The sequence below is a fragment of the Bombina bombina genome, chromosome 1 (genome assembly GCF_027579735.1).
Source record: "Bombina bombina isolate aBomBom1 chromosome 1, aBomBom1.pri, whole genome shotgun sequence".
NCBI lineage: Eukaryota > Metazoa > Chordata > Amphibia > Anura > Bombinatoridae > Bombina > Bombina bombina.
Window position 1 is genome coordinate 1,152,559,311 of NC_069499.1, and position 27,752 is coordinate 1,152,587,062.

Here is a 27,752-nt window from a genome sequence, read left to right on the forward strand (position 1 = left end):
TTGAAGTCCCGCTTGAAGGATCTTCATCCAGCCGGGGAAGTCATCATCCATGCAGCAAGAAGTCTTCATCCAGGCGGCCTCTTCTATCTTCATCCAGCCGGCGCTGGTCCATCCTGAAGACATCCGGCGCGGAGCACCCTCTTCATACGGTCACCTCTGTACACTGAATATTCAATGCAAGGGACGCGATTCAAGATGGCGTCCCTTGCATTCCTATTGGCTGAAAAATTTGTATCAGCCAATAGGAATTAGGGCTGCTAAAATCCTATTGGCTGTTCAAATCAGCCAATAGGATTTAAGCAACTCTCATTCTATTAGCTAATTGTAATCTAGTTGTTTGTAAATAAAACAATGCAATATAAATTTATTGTTTATTTTGCCTGCCTTAGCTTTAAAATGCAGGCTCCATTCTACCCAGTGATTGGCTAGATCAGAATACAATCTCATATAACAAGGCGTGGAACAAGTATCTTATCATTCCACCAGGCTTTTTCAAGATATGTATTCTTGAAATTATCTTGATTTTCAAAACATTGTAAATTTTGCTAACAAAATAAAAGTATAAGGGCTAGACTATTTATTGCTTCTGCTCACCAGCTAACTGCACTTGACTTTGTTGTTTTGCTAGTGTCCAATACCGCACGTATTACAAGTTGAAAGTAAAATGTTTTCCCTCGTGGGCTAACTCCAGGCACACAAAAAGCCGAAGCTACAATGGGGCATATTTATCAAGCTCCATATGGAGCTTGATGCCCCGTGTTTCCGGCGAGCCTTCAGACTCGCTGGAAACAAGTTATGAAGCCGTGGTCTAAAGACCGCTGTTCCATAACCTGTCCGCCTGCTCTGAGGCGGCGGACAGAAATCAACCCGATCGAATACGATCGGGTTGATTGACACCCCCTGCTAGTGGTCGCGAATCTGCAGGGGACGGTATTGCACCAGCAGTTCACAAGAACTGCTGGTGCAATGATAAATGCAGAGAGCGTATGCTGTCAGCATTTATCAATGTGCAGCGGACATGATCCGCTATATTGGATCATGTCCGCTTGCACAATCATAAATATGCCCCAATATATATCTCTCTCTCTCTCCCCCTCTCTCTCTCTCCCCTTTCTCTCTCTCTCTCTCTCTCTCTCTCTCTCTCTCTCTCTCTCTCTCTCTCTCCCCTCTCTCCTCTCTCTCTCTCTCCTCCCTCTCCTCTCCTCTCTCTCTCCCCCTCTCTCTCTCTCTCTCTCTCTCTCTCTCCCCCTCGTTTTACAACGGTTCAATTTACACCGTTTCAGAATAACAACCTTTTCTCCAACATAGGTGTGTCCGGTCCACGGCGTCATCCTTACTTGTGGGATATTCTCCTCCCCAACAGGAAATGGCAAAGAGCCCAGCAAAGCTGGTCACATGATCCCTCCTAGGCTCCGCCTTCCCCAGTCATTCTCTTTGCCGTTGTACAGGCAACATCTCCACGGAGATGGCTTAGAGTTTTTTAGTGTTTAACTGTAGTTTTTATTATTCAATCAAGAGTTTGTTATTTTAAAATAGTGCTGGTATGTACTATTTACTCTGAAACAGAAAAGAGATGAAGATTTCTGTTTGTAAGAGGAAAATGATTTTAGCAACCGTTACTAAAATCGATGGCTGTTTCCACACAGGACTGTTGAGAGGAATTAACTTCAGTTGGGGGAAACAGGGAGCAGACTTTTGCTGTTTGAGGTATGACACATTTCTAACAAGACGATGTAATGCTGGAAGCTGTCATTTTCCCTATGGGATCCGGTAAGCCATTTTTATTACATGAAGAGAAAAAAGGGCTTCACAAGGGCTTTTAAGACTGTAGACATTTTCTGGGCTAAAACGATTTATATATAAGCATATTTTATACTCCATAGCCTTGAGGAATTATTTTAATCTTGGGAACTATGTAAAATAACCGGCAGGCACTGTATTGGACACCTTATTCTCTAGGGGCTTTCCCTAATCATAGGCAGAGTCTCATTTTCGCGCCTCTATTGCGCACTTGTTTTTGGGAAGCATGACATGCAGATGCATGTGTGAGGAGCTCTGATACATAGAAAAGACTTTCTGAAGGCGTCATTTGGTATCGTATTCCCCTTTGGGCTTGGTTGGGTCTCAGCAAAGCAGATACCAGGGACTGTAAAGGGGTTAAATATAAAAACGGCTCCGGTTCCGTTATTTTAGGGGTTAAAGCTTCCAAATTTGGTGTGCAATACTTTTAAGGCTTTAAGACACTGTGGTGAAATTTTGGTGAATTTTGAACAATTCCTTCATACTTTTTCACATATGCAGTAATAAAGTGTGTTCAGTTTAAAATTTAAAGTGACAGTAACGGTTTTATTTTAAAACGTTTTTTGTACTTTGTTATCAAGTTTATGCCTGTTTAACATGTCTGAACTACCAGATAGACTGTGTTCTGTATGTGGGGAAGCCAAGGTTCCTTCTCATTTAAATAGATGTGATTTATGTGACACAAAATTTAGAGAAAATGATGCCCAAGATGATTCCTCAAGTGAGGGGAGTAAGCATGGTACTGCATCATCCCCTCCTTCGTCTACACCAGTCTTGCCCACACAGGAGGCCCCTAGTACATCTAGTGCGCCAATACTCCTTACTATGCAACAATTAACGGCTGTAATGGATAATTCTATCAAAAACATTTTAGCCAAAATGCCCACTTATCAGCGAAAGCGCGACTGCTCTGTTTTAGAAAATACTGAAGAGCATGAGGACGCTGATGATATTGGTTCTGAAGTGCCCCTACACCAGTCTGAGGGGGCCAGGGAGGTTTTGTCTGAGGGAGAAATTTCAGATTCAGGGAAAATTTCTCAACAAGCTGAACCTGATGTGATTACATTTAAATTTAAATTGGAACATCTCCGCGCTCTGCTTAAGGAGGTGTTATCTACTCTGGATGATTGTGAGAATTTGGTCATTCCAGAGAAATTATGTAAAATGGACAAGTTCCTAGAGGTCCCGGGGCCCCCCGAAGCTTTTCCTATACCCAAGCGGGTGGCGGACATTGTAAATAAAGAATGGGAAAGGCCCGGTATACCTTTAGTCCCTCCCCCCATATTTAAGAAATTGTTTCCTATGGTCGACCCCAGAAAGGACTTATGGCAGACAGTCCCCAAGATCGAGGGGGCGGTTTCTACTCTAAACAAACGCACCACTATACCCATAGAAGATAGTTGTGCTTTCAAAGATCCTATGGATAAAAAATTAGAGGGTTTGCTTAAAAAGATGTTTGTTCAGCAAGGTTACCTTCTACAACCAATTTCATGCATTGTTCCTGTCACTACAGCAGCGTGTTTCTGGTTCGATGAACTAGAAAAGGCGCTCAATAATAATTCTTCTTATGAGGAGATTATGGACAGAATTCATGCTCTCAAATTGGCTAATTCTTTCACCCTAGACGCCACTTTGCAATTGGCTAGGTTAGCGGCGAAAAATTCTGGTTTTGCTATTGTGGCGCGCAGAGCGCTTTGGCTAAAATCTTGGTCAGCGGATGCGTCTTCCAAGAACAAATTGCTTAACATTCCTTTCAAGGGGAAAACGCTGTTTGGCCCTGACTTGAAAGAGATTATCTCTGATATCACTGGGGGCAAGGGCCACGCCCTTCCTCAGGATAGGTCTTTCAAAGCCAAAAATAAACCTAATTTTCGTCCCTTTCGCAGAAACGGACCAGCCCCAAGTGCTACGTCCTCTAAGCAAGAGGGTAATACTTCTCAAGCCAAGCCAGCCTGGAGGCCAATGCAAGGCTGGAACAAAGGAAAGCAGGCCAAGAAACCTGCCACTGCTACCAAGACAGCATGAGATGTTGGCCCCCGATCCGGGACCGGATCTGGTGGGGGGCAGACTCTCTCTCTTCGCTCAGGCTTGGGCAAGAGATGTTCTGGATCCTTGGGCACTAGAAATAGTCTCCCAAGGTTATCTTCTGGAATTCAAGGGGCTTCCCCCAAGGGGGAGGTTCCACAGGTCTCAATTGTCTTCAGACCTCATAAAAAAACAGGCATTCTTACATTGTGTAGAAGACCTGTTAAAAATGGGAGTGATTCATCCTGTTCCATTAGGAGAACAAGGGATGGGGTTCTACTCCAATCTGTTCGTAGTTCCCAAAAAAGAGGGAACATTCAGACCAATCTTAGATCTCAAGATCCTAAACAAGTTTCTCAAGGTTCCATCGTTCAAAATGGAAACCATTCGAACAATTCTTCCTTCCATCCAGGAAGGTCAATTCATGACCACGGTGGATTTAAAGGATGCGTATCTACATATTCCTATCCACAAGGAACATCATCGGTTCCTAAGGTTCGCATTCCTGGACAAGCATTACCAGTTTGTGGCACTTCCGTTCGGATTAGCCACTGCTCCAAGAATTTTCACAAAGGTACTAGGGTCCCTTCTAGCGGTGCTAAGACCAAGGGGCATTGCAGTAGTACCTTACTTGGACGACATTCTGATTCAAGCGTCGTCCCTTCCTCAAGCAAAGGCTCACACGGACATTGTCCTGGCCTTTCTCAGATCTCACGGGTGGAAAGTGAACGTAGAAAAAAGTTCGCTATCTCCGTCAACAAGGGTTCCCTTCTTGGGAACAATAATAGACTCCTTAGAAATGAGGATTTTTCTGACAGAGGCCAGAAAATCAAAACTTCTAAACTCTTGTCAAATACTTCATTCTGTTCCTCTTCCTTCCATAGCGCAGTGCATGGAAGTAATAGGTTTGATGGTAGCGGCAATGGACATAGTTCCTTTTGCGCGAATTCATCTAAGACCATTACAACTGTGCATGCTCAGTCAGTGGAATGGGGACTATACAGACTTGTCTCCGACGATACAAGTAGATCAGAGGACCAGAGATTCACTCCGTTGGTGGCTGTCCCTGGACAACCTGTCACAGGGGATGAGCTTCCGCAGACCAGAGTGGGTCATTGTCACGACCGACGCCAGTCTGGTGGGCTGGGGCGCGGTCTGGGGACCCCTGAAAGCTCAGGGTCTTTGGTCTCGGGAAGAATCTCTTCTCCCGATAAATATTCTGGAACTGAGAGCGATATTCAATGCTCTCAAGGCTTGGCCTCAGCTAGCAAAGGCCAAGTTCATACGGTTTCAATCAGACAACATGACGACTGTTGCGTACATCAACCATCAGGGGGGAACAAGGAGTTCCCTGGCGATGGAAGAAGTGACCAAAATCATTCAATGGGCGGAGACTCACTCCTGCCACTTGTCTGCAATCCACATCCCAGGAGTGGAAAATTGGGAAGCGGATTTTCTGAATCGTCAGACATTTCATCCGGGGGAGTGGGAACTCCATCCGGAAATCTTTGCCCAAATAACTCAATTGTGGGGCATTCCAGACATGGATCTGATGGCCTCTCGTCAGAACTTCAAGGTTCCTTGCTACGGGTCCAGATCCAGGGATCCCAAGGCGACTCTAGTAGATGCACTAGTAGCACCTTAGACCTTCAAACTAGCTTATGTATTCCCGCCGTTTCCTCTCATCCCCAGGCTGGTAGCCAGGATCAATCAGGAGAGGGCATCGGTGATCTTGATAGCTCCTGCGTGGCCACGCAGGACTTGGTATGCAGACCTGGTGAATATGTCATCGGCTCCACCATGGAAGCTACCTTTGAGACGAGACCTTCTTGTTCAAGGTCCGTTCGAACATCCGAATCTGGTCTCACTCCAACTGACTGCTTGGAGATTGAACGCTTGATCTTATCAAAGCGAGGGTTCTCAGATTCTGTCATTGATACTCTTGTTCAGGCCAGAAAGCCTGTAACTAGAAAAATCTACCACAAAATATGGAAAAAATATATCTGTTGGTGTGAATCTAAAGGATTCCCTTGGGACAAGGTAAAAATTCCTAAGATTCTATCCTTTCTTCAAGAAGGTTTGGAGAAAGGATTATCTGCAAGTTCTTTGAAGGGACATATTTCTGCCTTGTCTGTGTTACTTCACAAAAAGCTGGCAGCTGTGCCAGATGTTCAAGCCTTTGTTCAGGCTCTGGTTAGAATCAAGCCTGTTTACAAACATTTGACTCCTCCTTGGAGTCTCAATTTAGTTCTTTCAGTTCTTCAGGGGGTTCCGTTTGAACCCTTACATTCCGTTGATATTAAGTTATTATCTTGGAAAGTTTTGTTTTTGGTTGCAATTTCTTCTGCTAGAAGAGTTTCAGAATTATCTGCTCTGCAGTGTTCTCCTCCTTATCTGGTGTTCCATGCAGATAAGGTGGTTTTACGTACTAAACCTGGTTTTCTTCCGAAAGTTGTTTCTAACAAAAACATTAACCAGGAGATAGTTGTGCCTTCTTTGTGTCCGAATCCAGTTTCAAAGAAGGAACGTTTGTTGCACAATTTGGATGTAGTTCGTGCTCTAAAATTCTATTTAGATGCTACAAAGGATTTTAGACAAACATCTTCTTTGTTTGTTGTTTATTCTGGTAAAAGGAGAGGTCAAAAAGCAACTTCTACCTCTCTCTCTTTTTGGATTAAAAGCATCATCAGATTGGCTTACGAGACTGCCGGACGGCAGCCTCCTGAAAGAATCACAGCTCATTCTACTAGGGCTGTGGCTTCCACATGGGCCTTCAAGAACGAGGCTTCTGTTGATCAGATATTTAAGGCAGCGACTTGGTCTTCACTGCACACTTTTACTAAATTTTACAAATTTGATACTTTTGCTTCTTCTGAGGCTATTTTTGGGAGAAAGGTTTTGCAAGCCGTGGTGCCTTCCATCTAGGTGACCTGATTTGCTCCCTCCCTTCATCCGTGTCCTAAAGCTTTGGTATTGGTTCCCACAAGTAAGGATGACGCCGTGGACCGGACACACCTATGTTGGAGAAAACAGAATTTATGTTTACCTGATAAATTACTTTCTCCAACGGTGTGTCCGGTCCACGGCCCGCCCTGGTTTTTTAATCAGGTCTGATAATTTATTTTCTTTAACTACAGTCACCACGGTATCATATGATTTCTCCTATGCAAATATTCCTCCTTTACGTCGGTCGAATGACTGGGGAAGGCGGAGCCTAGGAGGGATCATGTGACCAGCTTTGCTGGGCTCTTTGCCATTTCCTGTTGGGGAGGAGAATATCCCACAAGTAAGGATGACGCCGTGGACCGGACACACCGTTGGAGAAAGTAATTTATCAGGTAAACATAAATTCTGTTTTTTTCCAGTCATGTGACTGCTATTGAAAAGCATTGAGAAGCAGTGTATTTATTAAAATAGCCAGTAGGTGGAGCTGTCTGCTTGTGTTGCAGCAAAGCCAAGCAAGCTGAAATTAATCAGTTTAACCACACCTGAGCTATCGAGCAGATTTCAAAGGAACAAGATCTTCCTGTCTATAACTCAGTCCAGATTGGAATGCATAGAAAGAACTGTTTGCAGAAAAATGCAAGTGAAGTCTGTGTTGTGTGATTATTTTATTAGGTTTATAATGCTGTTTAGCAAATGTTTTTGTTCATTTAACTTAGTTTAATTATATATTTTGTGTTGTGTGATTATTTTATTAGGTTTATAATGCTGTTCAAAGCTTTAAAAAAAATGTATTAGGTGTTACTTATGACAATTTTGAGAGGGGCCTGGAACCTATCTCCCTCACTTCCCATTGACTTACATTATAAACTGGGTTTCAATTTACAACGGTTTTGATTTACAACCATTCCTTCTGGAACCTAACCCCAGCGTAAACTGAGGGCTACCTGTGTGTATATATATATATATATATATATATATATATATATATATATATATATATATATATATATATATATATATATATATATATATATATATACTGTATATATAGATGCAAAGAAGAAGACAAGCACTTCTTCTACTACTACAAATTTGGTTTTTGTATGTCTGAGGAAAGGGCTAAACCCACGAAAAAGTCCTGGTGAGTGCACTCCTTCTTTTGCCTCTCTCTCTCTGTGTGTATATATATATATATATATATATATATATATATATATATATATATATATATATATATATATATATATATATATATATATATATATATATATAAAAATAAATATAGGAATATATTCCCCTACGTAAAGACCATTGGAATTTGAAATATTTACAGTACAAAAACTTTATTATATATGAATATTGCATAAAAATATTTTCACCTACTTAACTGCAAAGTGCTGCAGTGCACTTATATATATGTCTATATATGTATACATATGTATTTATGTGTTTATATGTGTATAAATTCCTGTAAATAAACATATAAATACATATGTACACACATACATATTTAGACGTGTATTTATGTATCTCTATGTTAAAGCCCTTTGCAGTCCTTTTTTTTTTTTCTAACCTGATATCTTTGAGCCCTTATAACTTTTTACTGCAATTTTTTACAAGATAGTGTTATTATGAGTGTAACTGTACTTTTAAATGTACTTTGTTTTTTGTGCAACATTTTATTCGAGCATAACAGTTAACTAGAGCTAACCCGACACGCGTTTAAATTCAATTGCGCACACATAAATGCGTTTACTTTCAACTTCTAATTTGCACTACTTCTGTTGCGCACAAACAGGGTCAATAAACCAATATCTTTGAAGTTGGCTCTTAATGGGTTGCGGTTTCAAATAACAAAAACAGCTATTGTATATACAAAAATAAACCTAAAGAAGCAATATCTCATACATTTTATACTCTTCTTTTGGTATAATAAGTCATTGTAAACAGATTAAGGTGAACCCAGTTTCTCCTACATTGGTGTGTCCGGTACACGGCTTCATCCTTACTTGTGGGATATTCTCTTCCCCTACAGGAAGTGGCAAAGAGAACACACAGCAGAGCTGTCCATATAGCTCCCCTTAGGCTCCGCCCCCCCCAGTCATTCTCTTTGCCGCTCTAACTAGTAGCACCTCCACGGAGGTGGTGAAGAGTATGTGGTGTTTAGTTGTAGTTTTTATTTCTTCTATCAAGAGTTTGTTATTTTAAAATAGTGCTGGCTTGTACTATTTACTCTGCAGCAGAAAGTGATGAAGATTTCTGCTAAGAGGAATATGATTTTAGCACCAGTAACTAAAATCCATTGCTGTTCCCACGCAGGACTGTTGAAACCAGAGAACATCAGTTGGGGGGAACAGTTTGCAGGCTTATCTGCTTCAGGTATGATCAGTCATTTTTCTAACAAGACCATGTAATGCTAGAAGACTGTCAGAAAATCCCTCTGGGATAGGTAAGCCATTTTTCTTACACAGTATAAATAGATGGCTTATATTAAGGGCTCTATGCTGGTTGACACTAATTGTGGGCTTAATCGATTGCTTTTTAGCACATTTTTGGCTATAAATAAGGTGTTTTTTTTAAACTTAAAAAACTTTTGGGGTTTAATTTGCGCCTGGCACTTGGTTAGACACCTATTCTAGTCAGAAAGGCCCCTCCACTCTGGAATGAAGAGGAAGGAAGCCTCAATTTCGCGCCTCAATTGCGCAGCATTTTTTGACTAGGCAGTTCATGCAGCTTCACGTGGGGAGTCCAGAGGCTCAGAAAAGGACTCCAGACAGGTTTATTTGCTACCAAATTTATCCCTAAGGAATGTAAAGGCTACAGTGGAAGCTGTGGCAGGGGACTGTACTGTGTTAACCGGTTAATAACTGTTATTAGCTCCGGTTTGGGCACTGAGGGGTTAATTGGTCTGAAAATTTGTGTGCAATCTTTTCAAAGCATTAAGACACTGTGGTGAAAATTTCATTAAAATCGGATGTGTATTTAATGGTTTTTTGATGTTTCAGTAATAAAGTGTGCACTTTTATTATTTAAAGAGACAGTAACGTTTTTGTAAAAAATTATTTTTATTGCATTGAAGTTCTGTTAAGGTTTGTCAAACATGTCTGATCCTTCAGATAGCCTATGTTCTGTATGTTCAAAGTCCAAGGTGGTTCCCCCATTAAATTTATGTGTGAAGTGTGCCATAGTGTCCAAGCAGCTTAAGGACCATTCAATCACACTTAAAGATATAGCCCAAGATGAATCTTTAGCTGAAGGTAGTGAAGATAGCTCGCTATCCTCTCCTTCTGTGTCAATACCAGCTATGCCAGCGCCAGCGTTGCCCAGTACATCTAGCGCACCAATGATGATTACCATGCAACAGTTAGCGACAGTAATGGATAACTCTCTTTCAGCATTTTTATCTAAACTGCCAGCCTTTATTAGGAAGCGTGATTGCTCAGTTTTAAATACAGAGAATGAGCAAGCAGACGCAGAGGATAATTTATTTGTAGTGCCCTCACATCAATCTGATTTGGCGGTGAGGGAGGACCTGTCTGAGGGAGAAATTTCTGACACAGGAAAAGTTTCTCAGCAGGCAGAGCCTGATACCATAGCATTTAAATTTAAGCTAGAACACCTCCGCACCCTACTTAAGGAGGTCCTAGCTACATTTGATGATTGTGAACCTTTGGTGGTTCCAGAAAAATTGTGTAAAATGGACAAATTCTTAGAGGTCCCAGTACACACTGATGCGTTTCCGATATCCAAGAGGGTGGCGGATATAGTGACTAGGGAATGGGAGAGACCAGGTGTACCTTTTGTCCCCCCCCCTATATTTAAGAAAATGTTCCCCATTGTTGACCCCAGAAAGGACGCGTGGCAGACGGTCCCTAAGGTAGAGGGAGCAGTTTCAACACTAGCTAAACGCACGACTATACCAATAGAAGATAGTTGTGCTTTCAAAGATCCTATGGATAAAAAATTAGGTTTGCTTAAGAAAATTTTTGTTCATCAAGGTTTTCTTCTTCAACCAATTTCTCGCATTATTCCTGTAACCACGGCAGCGTCTTTTTGGTTTGAGGAATTAGAAAACTCGCTCCAGAAGGAGACTTCTTATGATGAAGTCATGGACAGAATTCACACTCTGAAGTTGGCTAATGCCTTCATTACAGATGCCGCTTTTCAGTTAGATAAATTGGTGGCGAAAAATTCAAGTTTTGCAATCATGGCGCGCAGAGCGCTTTGGCTAAAATCTTGGTCGGCGGATGTGTCGTCCAAAACAAAATTGCTTAACATTCCTTTCAAGGGTAAGACCCTATTCGGGCCAGAGTTGAAAGAAATTTTTTCGGATATCACTGGGGGAAAGGGCCATGCCCTCCCACAAGATAGGCCTTTCAAGGCTAAAAACAAGTCTAATTTTCGTTCCTTTCGCAATTTCAGGAACGGACCAGCTGCTACCTCTTCAGCCACTAAGCAGGAGGGTAACGCATCCCAGCCCAAACCAGCATGGAAACCATTGCAAGGCTGGAACAAGGTAGACAGGCCAAGAAGCCTGCTGCTGCTACCAAGACAGCATGAAAGATTAGCCCCGATCCGGGACCGGATCTAGTAGGGGGAAGACTTTCTCTCTTTGCTCAGGCTTGGGCAAGAGATGTTCCGGACCCCTGGGCACTAGAAATTGTCTCTCAGGGGTACCTTCTAGAATTCAAAGACTCTCCCCCAAAGGGAAGGTTCCACATGTCTCGCTTATATTTAGACCAGATAAAGAGACAGACATTCTTACATTGCGTAGAAGACCTTTTAAAGATGGGAGTGATACACCCAGTTCCGATACCAGAACAAGGGAGGGGGTTTTACTCAAACCTGTTTGTAGTTCCCAAAAAGGAAGGAACTTTCAGGCCAATTCTGGATTTAAAAATCCTAAACAAGTTCCTCAGAGTTCCATCATTCAAAATGGAAACCATTCGGACAATCTTGCCAATGATCCAGGAGGGTCAATATATGACTACTGTGGACTTAAAGGATGCGTACCTGCATATTCCTATCCACAAAGATCACCATCAGTTTCTAAGGTTCGCCTTTCTGGACAAGCATTACCAGTTTGTGGCTCTTCCCTTCGGATTGGCCACTGCTCCCAGAATTTTCACAAAGGTGCTAGGGTCCCTTCTAGCGGTACTAAGGCCAAGGGGCATTGCAGTAGCACCTTATCTAGACGACATTTTAATACTAGGGTCGTCTTTTCACAAGGCAAAGGCTCATACGGACATTGTTCTAGCCTTTCTAAGGTCTCACGGGTGGAAGGTGAACATAGAAAAGAGTTCTCTGTCCCCGTTTACAAGGGTTCCCTTTCTGGGAACAATAATAGACTTGGTAGAAATGAAAATTTTTCTGACTGAGGTCAGGAAGTTAAAACTTTTGAACACCTGCCGAGTTCTTCACTCCATTCCAGAACCCTCCATAGCTCAGTGCATGGAGGTAATAGGACTAATGGTTGCGGCAATGGACGTGGTTCCTTTTGCTCAAATTCATTTAAGACCATTGCAACTGTGCATGCTCAAACAATGGAATGGGGATTATGCAGATTTGTCTCCCCAAATACAAATGGACCAGAAAACCAGAGACTCACTCCTCTGGTGGTTGGCTCAGGATCACCTGTCTCAGGGAACGAGTTTCCGCAGACCGAAGTGGATCATTGTCACGACCGACGCCAGCCTCTTAGGCTGGGGTGCGGTCTGGGAGTCCCTGAAAGCTCAGGGTCTATGGTCTCGGGAAGAATCTCTTCTCCCGATAAACATTTTGGAATTGAGAGCGGTATTCAATGCGCTCCAGGCGTGGCCTCAACTAGCGGAGGCCAAATTCATCAGATTTCAGTCGGACAACATGACGACTGTAGCGTACATCAATCATCAAGGGGGAACAAGGAGTTCCCTGGCGATGAGGGAGGTATCCAAGATCATAAAATGGGCGGAGGATCACTCCTGCCATCTATCAGCAATTCACATCCCAGGTGTGGACATCTGGGAAGCGGATTATCTGAGTCGTCAGACTTTCCATCCGGGGGAGTGGGAACTTCACCCGGAGGTTTTTGCCCAGTTAACTCAACTATGGGGCATTCCAGATTTGGATCTGATGGCGTCACGTTAGAACTCCAAAGTTCCACGTTACGGGTCCAGGTCCAGGGATCCCAAAGCGACATTAGTAGATGCCTTAGTGGCGCCTTGGTCATTCAATCTAGCTTATGTCTTTCCACCGTTTCCTCTTCTCCCCCGGCTAGTAGCCAGGATCAAACAGGAGAAGGCTTCGGTAATTCTGATAGCTCCTGCGTGGCCAGGACTTGGTATGCAGACCTGGTGAATATGTCATCGGTTCCACCATGGAAGCTACCTTTGAGGCAGGACCTTCTAACTCAAGGTCCATTCGAACATCCAAACCTAGTTTCTCTGCAACTGACTGCTTGGAGATTGAACGCTGGATTCTTGCGAAGTGTGGATTTTCGGAATCAGTCATAGATACTCTGATCCAGGCTAGAAAGCCTGTCACCAGGAAGATTTACCATAAGATATGGCGGAAATATCTTTGCTGGTGTGAATCCAAGGATTACGCATGGAGTAAGATTAAGATTCCAAGGATACTATCCTTTCTCCAAGAAGGATTGGAGAAAGGTCTATCAGCTAGTTCTTTAAAAGGACAGATATCTGCCCTGTCTGTTTTGTTACACAAGCGTTTGGCAGCAGGCTTTAGTCAGAATCAAGCCTGTCTACAGACCTGTGGCCCCTCCATGGAGCCTAAATTTAGTTCTTTCAGTTCTTCAGGGGGTTCCGTTTGAACCTTTACATTCCATAGATATTAAGTTACTATCTTGGAAAGTTTTGTTTTTGGTTGCTATTTCTTCTGCTAGAAGAGTGTCTGAATTGTCTGCTTTGCAGTGTAGTTCACCCTATCTGGTGTTCCATGCAGATAAGGTTGTTTTGCGTACTAAACCTGGTTTCCTTCCAAAAGTTGTTTCTAATAAGAATATTAACCAGGAAATTATTGTTCCTTCTCTGTGTCCTAATCCAGTTTCTAAGAAGGAACGACTGTTACACAATCTGGATGTGGTTCGTGCTTTAAAGTTCTATTTACAAGGAACTAAAGATTTCAGACAGACACCATCCTTGTTTGTCTATTCTGGTAAGAGGAGAGGTCAAAAAGCGACTGCTACCTCTCTTTCCTTCTGGCTAAAGAGCATCATCAGATTGGCTTCTGAAACTGCTGGGCAGCAGCCTCCTGAACGAATTACAGCTCATTCCACCAGAGCTGTGGCTTCCACATGGGCTTTCAAGAATGAGGCTTCTGTTGAACAGATTTGTAAGGCAGCGACTTGGTCTTCACTGCATACATTCACCAAATTTTACAAATTCGATACTTTTGCTTCTTCAGAGGCTATTTTTGGGAGAAAGTTTTTACAAGCAGTGGTGCCTTCCGTTTAGGTTGCCTGACTTGTTCCCTCCCTTCATCCGTGTCCTAAAGCTTTGGTATTGGTTCCCACAAGTAAGGATGAAGCCGTGGACCGGACACACCAATGTAGGAGAAAACAGAATTTATATTTACCTGATAAATTCCTTTCTCCTACGGTGTGTCCGGTCCACGGCCCACCCTGGCATTTAGTCAGGTTTAAATTTATTTTTCCAAACTACAGTCACCACTGCACCCTATGGTTCTCCTTTTTCTCCTAACCGTCGGTCGAATGACTGGGGGGGCGGAGCCTAAGGGGAGCTATATGGACAGCTCTGCTGTGTGTTCTCTTTGCCACTTCCTGTAGGGGAAGAGAATATCCCACAAGTAAGGATGAAGCCGTGGACCGGACACACCGTAGGAGAATTTATCAGGTAAATATAAATTCTGTTTTTACTGTACACACACAGCTAGAAATTTCCATTAGTCCTGCACATGTAAGAAATTGCAGAAGAGTAAGTTAATTTGATGAATCAATCATTAATTTAACCAACTGACTCTAATTTGGCTTAGGTTGGTCACCCTCACCCGGGAAGCGTATACCAAGGTGGCAGATTTGAAGCTTATCTTCCAGATATTCCTGAAGCGAGGAACCTTTTGTCTCCATTGGAAAAAGCTCTTAAGCATGGGCTTACATTCAAAATCCAGGAAAAAGATCCAGTGGACTGTGTGACATGGAACTGCATCCCACATAAGACTTCCCTAAATGGTGGAAGACAAAAGTAAGTTAGTTTACTGGATATAGACTGCAGTTCTATATAAAGTGATTACATATTAATAAGTCCTTATAGTATTGGACTCTGGGATGGCGTCACCCAGGGTCAGCTCTATAATTGAACCAGGTGGGACTACAGGACCCAGTCAGCACTTTACAAGAGGCAGCACATAGGGAAATTTCAATCTGTGACAACTGACTCTGGTTGGGTTTGGACTGTAGTGGATAGAGAGTTTAAGGAACATGATTTTATTCTTGGATCCAGATGTCACTATAACATTTTCTTCAAGATATCACAAATCCCAGAATAATTTAACACCTTCTCAGCAGAACTGTGGTAATCTGGTCTAGAGCTGCAGTAGAAGAGTGAAAACCGCCTTATTGAGTAGTATAAAAGCTGAATGTCAAAACTGTGTTTAGAACAAAATGTTTTGTTTAGACAGTAGTCTATATTCATTACAAATGTAGCTCTTCAGAGTTAAATATTTCTCAATTACTGGTATATGAAGGAGTTGATTAATGCTTGCAAAGTGCATCTGAAAAAGCATAATTAAAGCATTAGACAATTATGGTTAGTATGAAAAATAAGTGACTTGAAATGAAAAAATGGACATGAAAATGATAAAAGAAAATTGCTTAATGCCCCTCTAGGGAATAATTTTCTTAGTGACTAAGTTTCTAGACCAAAGCAAGATAATCGTCAAGATGGTAAAAGGACACAATATAGCCCACAGTATGTATGGAAATATAATAGTCCTTCTCTTGTAGCTATAGTAACCATCTGTAAGGACCATCTCCGCCCACAATTAAAAAATACACCAATAAAAAAGCACTTGCATCTGTGCAGTACAAGTGACATCTCAACATATCGGGGGAATCCACTGATTTGACAAAACCTTTTCATCACATTATCCTCCTTACTGCAATTAACTCCTTTCTGCATTGCACCCTCCAGCCCCCAACAACCTTTGCAGTTATCTTCATCTGCACCCTATATCTTCCTGTACCCTTCAAATCACCATAGGGCACTGCTCCTGGCCACACATCCACCCTGTGAAAATCATGTCCCATACATCTGCATACACTTTCATTTTCCTCTGTCATCCCTATAGCCCCAGTTCTCCTTTTTCCTTTTCTTTTTTGACCTTTTCTCTCTCATTTTCTGTTACTATAATATTGTGTCCCCCCCCCCTCCATTAATTTTGTTGAATTGAACTCTTCTATTGTTAGAAATTGTTCCCAAACTTTTCCCAGCCACTGCCCCTTGGTTTCATAAACTCATCATCAGTGCCCCCTAGCTTACACGTAAAATATTAAAACATTTATTTAAATTTTAAATTACATTTTTAGTTTCATGCATTAAAACTGTGCTATCTTGATATTGCAATACAAGCTTTTTAAAGTTGATAGTCAGTGTGCAAGAGTCTTATATACCACAATTAGTTCACTATTCAAAAATGTGTTAATGTGATTGATTAGTTTAATAAAGTGACACCATTTTCTCAGTGTCTGCTTTTATGTCGCTTAGTAAATGACTGTATGCAGAGCTACTCAGGCACAACAGGCCTTTTGCTATGTTTCCTGCTACTACACAATAATTCTGAACTGTGCAGTTAATGTTAACAAATTGTGCTAATGTACAGCACTGATAAAACAAATAATGCAAGCCTTCCGTACAAGTGGCTACAATCTGACACCTAATTTTCGCTCAGAGTTTGCAATCTATGTTATAACTTGTACCTCTTGTGAAAAGCAGTATGTAGGGTGTACGACACGTGAGGCTCGTGAGCAGATACGTGAACACCTTAATGATATTCAGAGAGGGAGGACAGCGACAGGAGCGTCAAAACATTTAATTTATGAGCATGACGGAAACGTCAAGACATTCACTTGGATGATTATAGATTTGATTAAGAATAAACCAAGGGGAGGAAGTAGGATTATGGAGCTATATAAAAAGGAGGCTTTTTGGATCTTCAAATTATATACACGCAGTCCAAATGGTATGAACATTGAGGGAGATTTGATCAATTACTGGCAATAATCTGTTCCCCTATTTGAAGATGCTAAAGTATAATAAAACAAATCCCATCTCTCCCCAAATTATTACAAGAGTATTCAAATTAAACTTAATAATCACATATGTATGAGCATAAATATCTGTCTAGATATGGTTTGATACTGTTTAGAACAGTTGGTAATGAAGAATTACACTTAGGAACTTCTAATTGAAATTGGGTTCTTCTAAGGCTGTTAACAGTGGTGTATGGGTATCTATGTGTATATATACATATATGCATATATATGAATGCAGTTTCAAGTATGCTTAAAATTGCAATATGAGGCTGGTAATCTGTCAAATCAGATAGGAAATATGTATATAGATGTATATACACTGGGTACAACAGCAATATCAAACATCTACCAATCATTTAACTTTACTGACATAGGTACTATTGTCTTTGTTTTTTTACTCACATTGATTCTGTATAAATTGTTATCTAAATGTTAGACAAAACTAAGAATTAATTGGGCATAAATTTGAGTTTAGTCACAGTAACTTTATTGTCAATTACCAGCAGGGTATGTGTATAGTAACGATGACAGTCGATATAAATACCTCTAATTCTTAACCTATTTCTACACTAACAAATGTTACTGAAGTTAAGCATGACATTGAGAATAGAGTACAATAATAGACAGGATATGGTCAAAGTCTAATAGAGCTATATGAGCACACTTTAATTAGTAAACATCTTGATAGGAAATTGCTTTATCTGATACTCAGGGTAGTAGTACAATAGCATTAAATCACAGACAGCCAATCAAGTTCTAGGGAGTGGTATAAAGCCACACAGCTGATTAAGGCCAGCCAAGGCCGAAACATGTTAGACTAGTCTATCCTTGTCTGTGCCTTGTTTTTAAGCCTGTTGCTATGTTTTACTACAAAGAATAAAGCTCAAGTTTTTACCAATGCCGGTTTTCCTTTGGACCTAAATTATCATAAAAGGAAAATACTTCCATCTCTCATGCCAATCTACTGCTTACGTCTTTCCTTCTATCTTTCTCTTCAGATCACTTACTTTACATGCAATGATCATTTAAATTAACGAGTTTTTTACTAATATAAATGTACCTTATGTTATGAGTAAAGATATCAAGAATAAATTACTTTGAACATAAGTTATAGTGCCACATTTATCTGTCTATATATATTTTAAAAGGATCATATCTCCCTCTCTTCCTCTCTTGCTCTCGGTCTCACATATATATATGTTCTACACAAGTAATATCAGACAAGTAACAATTTTCCCTATGTTTCCTTAGGAATGGGTTCCCAGATTCCATCTACTTGAAAAACCTGAAAATGGTGTTAAAGCAGTATGGAATTGAGTAAAAATGACCGTAACCAGCATTATAATCTATATTTCTGTACAGGATCCATGGATGAACATATTTTTGGTATAATCCTGATTTAAAGCTCTACAGAATAAAATCTATATATCTATAACTTAACCTTAATATAGAATGTATATAATGGTAGCAACTGTATAAAGTGTTTAATTTACTCCTTTGCAGCAGTTGGATGTCTTTAATACTTAAGAGGAAATCAATTGATTTTGTGATGTTAAATTGCTTGTTTTTTTAATTTTGTTTTGAAGTGAGCAAATTAAATTATACATAACAGATTAAAATAGTTTCCTAAAAAAAAATTGTCATTCTTTGAATGGGAAAAAAGGATTTCGGCGTACTTATAGAGAACAAGCTAAAAATTAGAGTACAATGCAAGGCAGAGGCTTCTAAGGCTAATAAGATACTAGCATGTATTAAAAGATGCATTGATGCAAGGGAAGAAAGCATAATTATGAATTATGTTGTTGTATAAATCCCTGGTAAGACCTGACCTTGAGTATGTATCGCAGTTCTGAGGACCAAGAAGGACCCCAAAACTAAAAAGGGGAAAGGAGGATTTAACCCCTTCCCGCCATTAGGACGTTCCATGCCGTCCTAACTGCACTGAGCTTTAGGGCCGTTAGGATGGCAAGGAACGTCCTAGCCGTTCTGCTGTACTAAAGCAGATACGGCTTCCTAACTGGGATCGCAGACTGGAGGGCGTGCCTAGCATCATAGGCACTTCCCCCAGACCCAATCCCATTATTGAAATCACGCAATCGAATGTATGTTTAGTAATTGTTTACGTGATTTACATTTTTTACTTATTTGTTTAGATCGGTACCTTGTTCTGATGTAACAAATAAGTACCGACAGGAAGGGGTTAAACTATGAAGAGGGGTTAGCCAAATTAAGAGTGTTTAAACTAGAAAAAAGGCTCTTGAGAGGTGACTTGATTACTTTATATAAATAAATTCAAGACCCATATACAGAGATGGCAGAAGATATGTGTATTCTAGTTGTTTGTGACACAAGGTCACAATTTTAGGCTAAAGGAAATGTAATCTCCAGCAACGTAAATGTTTTTTAGTGGTAAGAGCAATCAAATTGTGGAACATTTTGCCTAAGGAATTAGGGAATGCCAATACATTAGATAAATTTAAAAATAGCTTAGATATATTTCTAGCTAAAAACAGAATTCAGGGATATGATTGCTGGTGTTAAATGGGTCAGTTTTCTAATTGTTAAATGTAATTTCAATTATTTGCTTCATTCAGGGGCGTATTTAGGTTTTGTGCTGCCCTAGGAATCCTGCTCTCCCCCCCTGGATTTAGGTCATTTTGGCCATATAATTTTTTGGTTAGGGAGTTGTTGTTTTTTTTTTTTTTTTGCTGCTGCATTTTAAAATTACATTTTCCCCAGCCAGGGCTCGTAAAAGCTTGCATACAGTCTCAGGTAGGTTGAATTAGCACATGTGTACACACACAGTATACATGTGAGCAGTAACGCCACGGCAAGGCTTCAACCATTGTTACCGGCCATTCACACACCGTTCATATCTCCTTTTACACATGATACTCATTCACAATTGCTCAATGAAATAAAAAAAAAGACATTTGTTAAGATCACCCTATCAAAGTCTGCAGTATTAATGTTTACAGATAGCTTCTAACCACATGGCCTCCCAGACACAGACATGTTAACAACAAAACTTTACTATCATTATCAGTTAGCCACAAGTGTTTTACGTTTCAGACTGATATTTCTGGATTTCGGAAAAAAAAATCACAAGTAAATTATTAGTGGGCTTCTGTTATTCCTGCATAAATATCTTGGCGCTGGCATCCTCCCTGGCAGACAACACGTACGGTTAAAGCATTATCACTTTTTGAATGCAGTAATAATACCAAGCTGCAGACAACTTCTCTCTGGCAGGGACATTTCTACATTTAGCTACAGAGTATTCACATACAGTGTAATATTAAATAGGATTAGTTTACCCCCCATGCTTAGTTACTAGTCACTCCTATTGCGCTGGGTTACTACCTGCAATCGGTTAAAGATGATACAAGCTTTATGGACATAGATATGTCCTATATGGCTATAAGACTGGTAACTGATTAATCCAGATGTATATATCTAACATACAAGCTAGGGACAAGTATTTTATAAATAAATGACATTCCCAGCAAACACAGTCGGTAAATGAGGATGGGGTCCCCAGACACAGACGTGTAGTGACTGCCCACAGCCCATATTATTCCATTATGATGCCTGTGTGGCTGTGTGCCCGGCCCCTGCCGCCTTCCTTGGCCCCCCCAGGCTCACATTTTTTCAAAATTCAAACACAAAATTTAAGTCACAATGAAATTATTAATAAATTATATTATCACATTGTGATCGCTCTAAGCGATTACAGAGATCATGGCTGCCGCTGCGCTGATGGCTCTGTCGGATGATCATGACAGACAGACTCTCTGAGTCACTCTGAACTCTGAAGTACATGTCACACACTGTGTGTACTTCAGAGTGACTCAGAGAGTCTGTCTGTCATGATCATCCGACAGAGCCATCAGCGCAGCGGCAGCCATGATCTCTGTAATAGCTGCTAGCCACAGTCTCTGACTTACACTTTGTTGTCCTTAAACTTACTAGTACTACTCATTAGCTTAGAATAGAGCCGAGGCGCAATGACTCCCAATGAAAGCAAAAAATACCTTTCTAGTACTGCATCATGAGTCATCGTGACCGTCTGTGTCTGCAGTGCACTGATTCTCAGCTATGTCCAGTCCTCTGTCACTCTCAGCCAGGCTCTGCTCCGCTCCGCTCCACACACCGTCGACGTCGTCTCACATCTGTCACCACTGTGACTAGTCACCGCATGATGGAGGTCATGGAGTCCAATGCCTGCCTGCCTGCCTGCCTGCCTGCCTGCTCACAGTGCTCAGAGATCACGTGTGCACATGTGTGGTGCCCTCCATACATGTGCGGCGTGTGAGCTGACAGGAAGGCAGGCGGAAGTAGGAAAGCGTCACATGGCGTGGGCAAAAGCTGGGTCACGTGACCACTGCACGGAGAATTCTTTTTTTTTTTACAGCAAAGTAACTTTATTCAATAGTTAGAGACAATACAAAAAGGCAACGTTTCAGGGTCTTATCCCTTACTCATGCCATGCCAAACAAACACATATTGCTTACTTATATATTAACATACCACTAGATGGCTCTATTATTCATTTAACATTATAACTCTTTTGTAGCAGACAAAACATTGTTGTGTCTACAAATATAATGCACAATATCAAGTGGTATACATTAAACTATAGAAAACTAATAACCTGACATAGAGGACAGTTCCACCCTCAATCTCTATTTTTTTTTTTTAAGGAATATTTTTCTTTTATTGAAGGAAACTGAACTGAATACAAACATATTAAAAAGGAGAAACAGGGGGCGGAGCCTACAGCTGTAGCGGCAAGACGTGTCTTGAGGGAGCTCCTGGCTCTACTTTGTATTTTTGCATGAAACTTCTACTGTTTTCCTCTGAAACTGAGTTTACTTCACACCTAGAACCCAGCTAACTATTACAACACTCAAGAATTTGTCAATCTTGGGAGGAACTTTCAGGATTAATCTTTGCCTATGCTCTACAGTTAGGCCTCACGGCTACTGCATTCACATAGTGTTTGCCGGTTTGTGGAGCCGGGGCTGCCGCATATTCCCCCCCTAGGAGACTGGGGTTACGAGTAGTACTATTTACTACTACTGCAAAACATTTCTACCTAAAACCTTAGGTGTACATTCTGCCCTCAGCTACACTAGCTACTACTGGCCCTGATGATGACCCAGATGGCGTTAGCAGGAATCGCTGCTCAAATCGCTCAACGCTCACTTTTTGGAGCTTGAAAGCAAGCTGTCCTATATTCTTATGGCGGACCAGCGGAACACAAAGCAGCAACTGAACATCCAATGCGAGCATAAAGCACAGAGTATAGGGGACGCTATCATTGCCACTCAGCAGCAGACACAGGTGGTTACTTACCCAGGCAGGGGTTGTGATCAACTACCCGCACTGGACCGGGGGGAGAAAACTGTGCTCACAGCCGACAGAGTGGGTGTCCCAAAGATGAGACGAGATCGTGCTTCTTGCAGGAAGCGAGATAGACTTATGGCAGGTGTAATAGATGCGGAGACTAGGAGAGGGCACCCTCCCTCCTCGTGGGTTCAGATGTCCTCCTCACATAGCGCTTTCAAGATGGCCCCCGGACATACTTTCTATTGTGGGCCCCTGGATCAACGTAAGCTACATCCCAGAAAATTAAGTATTGCGACAAGTAGCCTTTTCCCGGATCTGGACAGTTCAGACTCAAAGGTCCGCTACTCATCTGTGCTGAACACTGTGGGAGAGCCGGTGCCTACTTCGGTGTCGTGCCTGAAATCAGGAGTGGGTTAATCTTGAGACGGTACAGTATGGGCTGATGGCAAAGTCTAGCTGCCGTATGTTTGGGAACATATACTCTTTTAACACACCCACGAGTCAATTTTTCTGCTTGTCTCCCAGCCATTGTTATTAACCAGTTACTCTATTTAAGGCCAAATGTGAGAGGGTTGCGTGCCATCTAAAAAACCCCATATCGGTCCTTGAACACTCTAATAACCCTTACTCCAAGATGTGTTTATTATTGTGCATTTATGTCTGTTATTTTTACATATATGTGAACATTTTATGTTTATCTTCATGCTAAATGTGCGAAATTAGTTAAAATGGCAAACCTGATGCCTCCTTTATTAGTGACGTTTCCGTGTGAAGGCAGTTAAATAATACCAATCTGATGTGTTTTAGGTTAGTAACGCGCCTCTGAAGTGTAAAGTGTAAACTGTGAATGTTATGTGCTATAGAGCGCCTCGTGCCCGATCTATGGATCATTTGCCTTGTCATACAATCTCTTGAGGCTGGGAATGGTTTAATAAGGGAGCACTCCATCATACGGGTTACAGTTTTTATATCCCCATATTCGACCTAACACTTTTACAAATACGGATTTATTCAGGAGGGGCTTTTGTTGTCCTGTAGCGCCAGAGCACTGTTAATACAAATGGAATCTTTCACTGTGTAAGTAGGGCCCCTGTTTGTACCATTAAATACTACTTTATGTTTACTTTAAGTTCCAGAGCCATTCCCCCTAAGTTAAACCAAACATATATTGATGCCTGTTATATAACCCTCGTGCTTTGCCTTTAGATTATTTGCTACCCTAGTTTATAAGTCTAACCCTACCCTTAATTCTATTTACTGACTGCTGAGAAATAAGTACATTGGGGATTAGCTCCCTTTCAGAGTACATATTCAGATTGTACTTAAATCCAAAAATTGGTCTGTAAGTTTTTGTCTTACTCCCATATTTTAATGTGTTCTCGGTGCATAGTTTCATTCAGCTAGATGCAATAGATTCACTTCAGTAACACTCTGTCCCTATAGCATTGGACTGCTCACATTGATGTCCTTTCTATATACTATTGAAGGGGAGATTAGCTGCTACCAACAACTGTTCCTGTTTGATATTAGGTGCTGATTTTTCCCCCTATGGTTATTATTATATGTCTATCTGATATTGTACTGTTGCTGAACTTTTCATGTCATTTTATTGATATAGTATGCTCTCAGTGTGATTATAGTTCAAAACACCCATATTTTAAGGGTCCATGAGTGACCGTATTATATACTAGAGCACCTCATCTAAGTCAATTAGTTCACATAGGTCCATGAGGGGCCTGTTGAAGCATTAGAGGTGCATTCATATTCATTTATTATTATTTTTTATATGTTTTAATAGCGTTCAGGAGGTCCTTAAGCGGCCTCATATTGTTATCACCCCCTTAATGTACAATTTGTTTAGCCTAGGGGTCCATAAGTGGCCTCATTAGTTTGAAGGGGTCGGGAAAATTATGAGGGTTGACATGTGAAATTCTATATTCTGCATAACAGGTATTTCCTACCCTTCTATTCTAAGGGTTACAACTTTTTCTGGTGTGTCCATTGTCTTTAATAATTTCTTTGATAATATATTGTTATATAGGACATATGACTGTATATACCTTACTATAAGAAACCTGTATATATATCTTCAACACTCAATAAAAAAAAAAAAAAAGGAGAAACAGTTATGTCTCTTTGGGTTACATCACAAGTCAGAGACATCTGAATACACAAAGGCATGTGACAATACACGCGATACACATTAGGCTGGAACATGGACAATGATAACATATAACTCTGACATCCACCCAGACTGTAGCCAGCCCACCCCTCAATATAAGTTGCTCTGAATTAAAATCCCAAAGCATGTCATTTTGACCCTCCCCATTACTTCTTGCATTCTGAAGTCCCTGGTCAAAAACTATAGAACGAATCAAGTAAGTTGCGGCGCGACTTCATCTACCAGCAGACTAATTCCCCAGTTGTGGGGGCCTATACTGCCTTATTGGCTATTTCAATACAAGGCCAGCAAACTACAGTAATGAATGCTATACCCTCTAAGGGAGTGTTATAAAAATTACAGGATATGCTGATTAAAAGGGATATTCCGCTAAGCGGGGAGGGATTTAGGCTAATTATACATGACCTATCTTCTCCAGCTAATTATTTTTCCAGACAGTTGCAGTAGAGGAGGTGGGGGAGAGAGAGGGGGGGGGGGAGAGGGAGAGCGGGGAAGGCAGCGAAGGGGAAGGGCATCAAGGAAGACAGAGAGGGGAGGGGGAAATGGGGGGGGGGAAGACTTTTTGTTTTTTAATAAAATAATAATAACCGGTTAACGCCAACCTTGGCAACATAGTGCCAGTGCCGCCCTCTCAATCTACAGCTATAGGCACCGGCCTTGTTGGCCTATGCATAAATACGCCCCTGGCTTCATTAGTGTATATCAGCTAGTCTAGGTTGAACTCGATGGACTTCTGTCTTCTTTCAACCTCACCTGATGTAACTATGTTATGTATATGTAGATAGAGAAATAATTGTTTTACATTGCTTGAACTTGACATTATTTCTCACCCCATATTTCTACCTGTATGGAGTCTATATTTGTTCTGTGAAATAATATGCATTCTATATTTACCCTATAAAAGAAAGTGCAGTCTGTATTTACCCTATTTAAAAATCTATATTTGATTGAATTTTTAAGCTGTCAGATATCCTCAGTGAGAGACGTAACAAATTTATGTTTGAACTACAGGATAAATGAATGAAATAGGTAAATAAACAGTTTTTGTTTTGTCTCTTTGTATCCATGCAAAGTAATAAAAATATATCCCTCCTCCATATTTTTCTTTAAATCACTTGTGCCCAAAGCACTGCAGAACCATTGGATGTCAAGAGTCAATGTGTTTCTTATAAATACTTATACAAATCTCATAATGTTTCTGTATAATCATAATATTTTGATGATTTTCACACATATAAGTTGGAGGAAACGTAGACTTGCTCTATATGTATTTAAACAATTTCCTACATTTTCTAACGAAAGCTATGTATACTTAGATATGCTGCTATACAACAATCATACTATCTTATTACTTTTTAGAAGTTTTAAGAAACTAGAATAGATATGGACAGTTTATTATATAAACTACTAAGTCAAAAGAATGCTGAATATCTAATTAAAAATCATCCTATTACAGCTATCTTCCATTATCTCCCCAAGATTCACAAAAGTTTGGACAGTCCTCCGGGAAGACCCATTATTGCCGGAATTGGGTCTTTGAATTAATCTTTAGGGGAGATAATCGATGTATATTTGCAACCTCTTGTGAGGAATTTGAGAAGTTTTCTGCAGGACACAACAGATTTAATAAGACCGGTAGAAAAAATTGAATGGAATGAGGAATATCACTTTGTAACAATTGATGTGGTGTCCTTGTACACTTCCATTCCTCACGCACAAGCTATAAAGGTCATAGAATTTTTCCTGGATACATACTCAGGATACGATTTGGAGACCAAAGAATTCATACTAAGATCATTGGAGTATTTGTTAACACACAATTTTTTCATGTTTAATGGTAATTTTTACCTCCAGAGACGTGGAACAGCTATGAGGGCAAAGTTTTCCCTTACATATGCCAATCTGTATTTGGGTTGGTGGGAACTGTTCCACGTCTTTGGAGGTGATAATCCATTCAGGGAAGATATTGGTTTTTATGGTCGCTATAGCGACGACCTGTTGTTTATATGGAAGGGCAGTGAATCAGGTATACATAGATTCCTCAAATTGTTGAAAAATAATCAAATGAATTTGGATTTTACAATGGATTTTCATAGGGACTCCATATCGTATCTTGATGTAAGTCTGAAATCAGACAGTCAAAAAAAGAAAATTGAAGTAAGTCTCTATAGGAAGCCTACAGCAGGTAACACTCTGCTGAACGCAAAATCTTGTCATCCTAGGCATATTATTAAAGCGATTCCTAAGGGACAGTACATGAGGGTTAAGAGAAACTGCACCACTCAAACTGAATATGAGCAACAGGCAGAAGAAACCACAAACAGGTTTCTAAATAGAGGTTATGGAAAAGTTCCATTATTAAAAGCTAAAAATAAAGTTGATGTAATGAATAGAGATGCTGTATTAATCCCTAAGAAAAGACAAACAACTAGATTAACTGAATCTAAACCTTATTTTGTTACTACATACAGTAGACAGTACAATATAATCTGTGGTATCATCAGGAATGCCTTACCTATTCTTTGAACAGATACACAAATTTCTAAAATTGTGTTTCAATTTCTCTAGTAGGAGAGCAAAAACATTGGGCAATTCGTTATCACCATCGATGCTACCTGAGAAAGAAAAAAAGACACTGGTTGTCCAGTAAATATGTTTTTTTCAGTTGTGGGAGTAATCGCTGTAAAACTTGTTCTTACCTTAAGTTGGGTGATAAGTTTACCTCACAAGATGAACAGAAAACGTATACACCCTGTTCCAAATTATTATGCAAATTCTATTTCAGTGTCACAAAGATTACATTTTTTTTTTTCAGTTTAACTCATGGATGGCATTGTGTCTCAGGGCTCTTTTGATCACTGAAAACAATCTCGGACACCTGTGATAATTAGATTGCCAGGTGAGCCCAATTAAAGGAAAAACTACTAAAGGAGGGTGTTCCACATTATTAAGCAGAGCAGCATTTTCAAGCAATATGGGGAAGAAAAAGGATCTCTCTGCTGCCGAAAAGAGTGAAATAGTTCAATGCCTTGGACGAGGTATGAAAACATTAGATATTTCACAAAAACTTAAGCGTGATCATTACACTATTAAGAGATTTGTGGCTGATTCAGAGCACAGACGGGTTTGTGCAGATAAAGGCACATTGAGGAAGATCCATGCATCGGATCAAGAGAGCAG

The 27,752-nt window shown here is 40.6% G+C and overlaps 1 protein-coding gene across 1 annotated transcript in view; it reads left to right on the plus strand.

Annotated features, from left to right (window-relative positions):
* LOC128663638 (E3 ubiquitin-protein ligase DTX3L-like) overlaps positions 1-18,675 on the plus strand; it is a 112,372-nt gene extending 93,697 nt beyond the window's left edge. Inside the window, exons 2-3 of the mRNA XM_053718066.1 lie at positions 14,761-14,969; positions 18,290-18,675. Coding sequence (XP_053574041.1) covers positions 14,761-14,969; positions 18,290-18,359 — 279 coding nt within the window. The 3' untranslated portion in view covers positions 18,360-18,675. The remainder of the gene's footprint in view (positions 1-14,760; positions 14,970-18,289) is intronic.
* Positions 18,676-27,752: the final 9,077 nt, after the last annotated feature.